Source organism: Podarcis gaigeae (assembly GCF_964106915.1).
Source record: "Podarcis gaigeae genome assembly, chromosome: 1".
NCBI lineage: Eukaryota > Metazoa > Chordata > Lepidosauria > Squamata > Lacertidae > Podarcis > Podarcis gaigeae.
The window spans coordinates 85418199-85424559 of NC_139678.1; the positions used below are offsets into that span (position 1 = coordinate 85418199).

Here is a 6361-nt window from a genome sequence, read left to right on the forward strand (position 1 = left end):
ACAGAACACTGCTCTGAGCTCAGGCTCAGGCTGGGAGGACAGAGCTCACACAATCCTCTCTCTCTCTCTCAAAAGTCCACTCCTCTTCCTCTCCAAATGGCTCTGTTTCAGCAGCCTGGTGACACAGCAATCCGACACACACTTATCTGGGCACAAGACCCTCTGAAGACAGTGTGACCGCTATCTGAGCAAACATGCACAGGTGTGAGCCGTTGGAGAGGGGAGGAAACATTTTAGTTGTTTCCACTGTTGAAAAAGAATGCAAATAAGAAAAATGTGAGTGGGGCCGTTGTCTTGTAACCTTGCTCCTGAAAGCTATAATAATGTCTAGCTTCCTTTGTCTCTGAGAAAGGTACTGCGTCTAGGGTGTTAGTGCCTTTATTTTTTAGCAGGAGAAGCAAGTTATAGACATTTTAAAGCAGGGTGGTGAAACTTTTGCAGCCCAAGGACCACATTCCCTCCCAGGCAGACTTCTAGCGGCTGCATGCTACTGGTGGGTGGGACCAGGTGCAAAGTGGGCAGGGACACAAATGTGGCTCTCCCCTTTGTATAGTAAGCGGCAGCCCAGCCATGCAAAACTCAGCAGCTTCTACATCTCCTCCTTTCCACATCTCTCTATCACGGCAAGCCAAAGCGACTACCAAGGTTCAAAGACACTTTCCCACCAGAATAAAGTACTCAAGAAGGATGGTGCAAGGGAGGGCCAATAAGGGATGCAGCCTGGGGAATCGGGGGGTGTAGCACTGCTGTTTTAAAATAAATTTTTCTTGGCAGAACACATTGAGTTTAGTCTCTGGCATCTCCAGGTTAAATGAAGAGAAGTCTCAGGTGCAAAGGCTGATGAAGACCCCTCTGCCTGAGGCCTGAGCTGCTGCCCACCAGAGGAGACAGCTGTGAGCAGAGACACCATTATAAGGCAGCTTTATGTTGCCTACCCCTTGTTTCCCTCATGCCAGCACATACCACAGAGTTCACTGAAGGGATCTTGTCCTTCGAAAAACTCTCTGAAGACCTCATCTGCATCACGGAAGGTGAACATGAAGTCCGGAGTCTCAGTGGCGCTTGGATAAAACCCAGCACCTTAAGAAAACAAACCAGATACCTGTCACCACCACTTCTCAGCACACCGTGGATGTCTTTCAGGGAGTGGAGGAAGAAGGGAAAGGGGTTGATATGCTGAGGACAGCTAAATCTAGGCATGATCTCTTGGCCCAAAGCAAGATGCAGAGCCAGAAAGGAAGAAACACAGAGCAGGAAGCAGCCCAAACCACAAAAGAAAACAATTCAGTTCTCAGGGTTCATTATTCCCACTTGAGGCAAGAGGGGTCTCCATGCATGCACTCCTTTGCAAACAGTGGTCAAGCCAGAGGACAGCTCCCAAAATAAAAACACAGAAAGATAGAGAGATAGGGGGCAGGGGGTAAAGGATACAGTGAAGCAACAATGTGTTTTGAGCAACCCAGATTTTCATCGGGATTTTTTTCTCCCTGTGAGATTTCCAGTAGGGAAGAAAATTTCCAAGTGCAAGCCTGGGACAGCCTGCACAGGGTAGGTTCCTGCCCTCCGGTACTAAGCAAACTCTATGCTTTCAGGGTAGCAGGGAGGAGCACCACTTGGTGAGAGCACCAGGAAGTGCTTGTGGTGAGGACTGAGCCCAGAACAGAGGTGCGTATGGATAATATGTCCTGTATGTCTACACACCAACCTCCACTCACCTGTGCTTAGTCCTATCAGCCCCTCGAGTCCATAGAGATCATAAAGGTCCCGCTTATAACCTGCCAGAAATAAGGAACAAGAGGAGGCCAGTCCCATCTTGAAGCCCATTCAACAATCCTGTGCATATGCTTTAGCTACAAGACTCCTGAGACAGTAGCAGAGCAAGGTGGGAGCGGTGGTGGCAGTCCATCCCGGGTGTCACCACTAAGTGGGGGGGGGGGTGACAAAATGCCAGGTGGCACTCACCGCGGGGTCTGCAGCATACCCATGCCACACGTCTCTCCCCAAACAGTCTGCCCACCACCTCCCACTACACCTCAGCTGTAGGGCGGCTGAGTGGGAGGAGGCAGGCAGACTCCTTGGAGGCCCTGTGGAGCGTCCTGCCCCAGCTGGCCCCGCTCCCAGACGCAGGGCACGCATGCCACCCTAGGTGCCCGATTGGCTTGCTCCACCGCTGCCCTGAGACACCACAAGCTCTTCCTCCAACACTAAGCACTGTGGCCCCAAACAGCAGCAAAGTACCGAGTAGCAGAAAATATAGTTGCTAAAAGTGCCCCTGGTTCTTCCTTTTGAAGAGATGGATGGAAGACAGGCTGGCAGGTCTAGCAGTGAACCAAAGGGGATGCCAGGAAACTCATGCTGGGTGGACTGTGATTGGGCTGAGCTCTCATCTCTGGCCTGCAGGGAGTGAGAACTGGGAGCCAGCAGCAGCTCAGAAAGAGGCATGTGTGCATTATAGGGAAGGTCTCTAAAAGATCACAACAAGGCAGGGGGCATATAGGAGCACATAGGGAACAGCTCAGAGATGGAAGACCCCTGGGATGGGGAATGGCGAGAATGGTCCAATGTCTTACTGTCTGATAGCACTTCATATGCTTCTGCTATCTCCTTGAATTTCTTCTCCGCATATTCCTTGTTCCCTGGGTTTTTGTCTGGGTGCCATTTCAGTGCATTCTTCCTGTACCTACAGCAGTCCAAAAGGAGAGACTGAACTGTAGGATTACCATTAAGAGAAACCGTCACCTCTCAATATTATGTCAAGAGGAGAGGTGTCATTTCTTCCCCAAGACCAGCAGTACATGCCGTGGTGCATGCCTAAACCACATAATCTGTTGATTTCTAGAAGTCTTCACATAAGAAGCAATATTGACTAGGGCTGCAATGTTTGGGATTTCAAAGGTGGAATTGACATCTGGGGTGGGGGTTCCAAAAAAGCTCAACAAAATTTGGAGTGTCCTGGTTTTTACTTTTTTAATATGGCAACCCTAATATTGGCAATTATGTAATTTCTGCATTCCCAAGATATTACAGAAAGGACCACCATGTAGCCAGCGTACAACCAATTTGTAGGAATACCTTTGTAACCTCGAGGATAGGCTACTATGATGCACTCTGTTTGGTTGCATTCAGTTACTATCTGGTGGGTTCAGCTAGTAGACAGTGTGGGATCCTGCTTCCATGCTGGGGTATGCCTCAAAAGATGAATGACAGCTGTGATGTAGCATCTGCATTGGCTCCCTGCCCTGTTGCATTCCATTCACAATGCAAGGTGCTAAATCTGACCTCTTAAGCCCCTTTGGCCATTATTATTACTGAGTGCCACCTTGAATTCATTGTCCATGCATCAAATTCAAATAGCAAGGGCATGTACTGTAGATAGGTGAGTTTGGTGGCTGACCTATAGTTCCACAACTCCTTTGTCCTAGAGTCCTTTGTCCAATCAAAGTCTGGGCCTGTAAGCTCTCCAGAATGGTTGCAGAACTTTTTTTTCTTTTGTCTGGCATTCTGTGGCAGGGTTAATCACGCATGGGGTGATTTTTTTTGTTTTGCTTTCTACATGAGTACTATTTCATCTTCTTTTTGTTTGTGTGTGTCATATTATTCTGTGCACTTGTAATTATGTCCTTTTTATTTTTCAATAAATGATATTTTTAAAGAGCATGGGGTGATTTTAATTTATTTAGCTATGTTATCGTATGATTGCTTTGAAGTGCAATACCATAATCTACCTGGAATCCTTGGGAAAAGGTAGGATAGAAATTGAATGCACCAAACAACATAATTAAAGGGCAGATTGCACAGATATTCCTAAAGGGGTAGGGCTGAATCACAGTTTAGATGTGCCCAGCACAAAAGCCCCTGGACCTATTTACCTGCAATTTGGCAGTTTATCTACTCTGGAAGGGCTGCTATGTATCCACTTCTGTCAAAGGTGAAAAAAGTCATAGTAATTTTTAAAAAATCCCAATAGTGAATAAAGGTGAGGAGAAGGAAGCAGGTAAGATAGACCTTCCCAAGTTGAACTGGGCAGGCTCCAAACTGATCTGAGCCAAACTGGGCTATTTTATGAAGTGCCAAATTCAGGTTCATATAACATCTTGTGGTTGGTGCACACTGTGCTACTTACGCCTTCTTAATGTCATCTGAGGAGGCTGTTTGAGGGATGTCCAGTGTTTGGTAGTAATCAACCATGATGCAGCTTGTTTAGCGCAGAGGCCAGCTGTAAATTAGGAGAGAACATGGTAGGACATTGATCATCCTCCAGCCAGGCTTCCACACTCACCCACTCCAGCTCTCAGAACACTCAACTGATGCCAGATGCAAAACATCTTCTGCTGAAAGTACCTAATACAAGATGTCTGTTCAAAACACAGTTTAGCTTTATGTGCAGCCACCACTATCCCATCCTCTCATAAGTTGCAGGTGGCATGTGCTTCCACCTCAGGAGGACATTGCTGACCAACTCCCTTGTTCTACACTATAAAAGGTTAAAGGGACCCCTGACCATTAGGTCCAGTCGTGGATGACTCTGGGGTTGCGGTGCTCATCTCGCTTTATTGGCCGAGGGAGCCAGTGTTCAGCTTCTGGGTCATGTGGCTAGCATGACTAAGCCGCTTCTGGCAAACCAGAACAGCGCACGGAAACACCGCTTACCTTCCTGCCGGAGCCAGTGGCGTAGCGTGGGTTGTCAGCACCCGGGGCAAGGCAAGTAATTTGCGCCCCCCCTAATCCGTGGATTTGCGCCCCCTAACTATAACCCCCAGATGTTGCGGCCGGCCCCCCCTGCTACACCACTGGCCGGAGCGGTACCTATTTATCTATTTGTACTTTGATGTGCTTTTGAACTGCTAGGTTGGCAGGAGCAGAGACTGGGATTCAAACCACCGACCTTCTGATTGGCAAGCTGTAGGCTCTGTGGTTTAACCCACAGCACCACCCACTGCACTATACAGTATTATAAATGAAAAAGTGGCCCTAGGTCCTGGCTAAGCATCACAAAGGCACAAATTATTGTACTTAAGTAAAATAAAAAGGTCTTTGGCCTGTGTTGATAACCAAGATGTAAATCATTAAGTATATATACCTGCAGTAAATTGCCCTGGATCTTTACAAGTGGAAACAGTGGCAACATCTCTCCTTCATTTACCGCAGACTGCAGACAATATTACCAAATTTGCACTGCAACACATATTCACTCAGCAACTTCAATCCTACAAGAAGCTCAACAACTTCGGTCGGCCCTCACGCATCAAATCTGGCCCTCTTTGAAAAAAGTTTGGGCACCCCTGCACTAATCCATCTTATGCACACAAGATCACTAGGACATGAGATGGCCAAAAGGGGGCTTTGTTTTTGAGAAGGTCGTTTGGTATAATAGCGACAGGTTCAAATCCCTGCAAGGCCGGGTAGAGATTATTAGGAAAACTAATAAATTGATCTATATTCTGTAGGGAATTCCATTAAGTTTCCTTCCACCTACATATTTTTATGTATTTTTAAGCAATGCCAAGAACATGCTTTATGGATATGTGCAATTGCTTTGCGGATATCTGGACTGGTTACCCACAGCCACCCACCACTGAGTTGCCATCTGGACTTGTAGTTCAAGAATGCAGATATAAAATAGCAGGAAGGCCGCTGTGAGAACAGGATGCTGAACTAGGTGAGCCATTGGCCTGATCCAGCAGGGTCATCTTACATTTTTGTGCTTAAGGGTCTAACCTCCCGATTCTGATCTCTGCATTCCAGGGTCTCTCTAGACTTTACTCTTCTCCATCTGCATCCCTGGAGACATAGACCTTATTTGGCTTCTTCCACCCTCTTGCTGTGGAGTTCTGAATTCATCTTATTGTTTCAGGAGGGAGGGAGAAGGTGCATGCTATCTGCATCATGAACTCATTACCTCTGGCTCTTCATACCTGCCCAAAGCCTCTGTTTCTGCCTCTGGCTGCCTTGGACATAGGAAAGGACAGCAGGACCTCTCCATCATCCTTTTGCATCTACCCTCTCTTGATGAGCATATACTGCAACCAATGACAATCTTCTGCAGATTGTGATGTCAGGGGGGTGAGGCTGCAAGCTCTTGGTCATGGCCCAGGTGTATGGTACTTGGGAAGGGTTAGTAATTGAGGGAGGGGGACTCCAAGTCAGGGCATCACCATGTGACAACTAGAGGCTGGGATTCATCACAGACATGGAGAGGAAATGGTAAGGAATATATGGCAGTGTGTGTGATCTGTTGTACGAAATGAACGCATGAAACTGTGAAATAACATCTCTGTAACACAAAGTCATGCAGCATATCTGTGGGTCCCTGAATAACACTGTTTTGTCATTGGCTTCCATTGTGTGTAGTGTTGGCTAG

The 6361-nt window shown here is 47.2% G+C and overlaps 1 protein-coding gene across 1 annotated transcript in view; it reads right to left on the reverse strand.

Moving 5' to 3' along the window:
* LOC310852422 (uncharacterized protein) overlaps window positions 1-6039 on the reverse strand; it is a 33794-nt gene extending 27755 nt beyond the window's left edge. Inside the window, exons 1-5 of the mRNA XM_083755966.1 lie at window positions 5916-6039; window positions 4124-4216; window positions 2571-2680; window positions 1716-1775; window positions 964-1080 (exon numbers count right to left, since the gene is read on the reverse strand). Of these exons, the coding sequence (XP_083612092.1) occupies window positions 964-1080; window positions 1716-1775; window positions 2571-2680; window positions 4124-4188 (352 nt within the window). The 5' untranslated portion in view covers window positions 4189-4216; window positions 5916-6039. The remainder of the gene's footprint in view (window positions 1-963; window positions 1081-1715; window positions 1776-2570; window positions 2681-4123; window positions 4217-5915) is intronic.
* Between the last annotated feature and the right edge of the window lie 322 nt (window positions 6040-6361).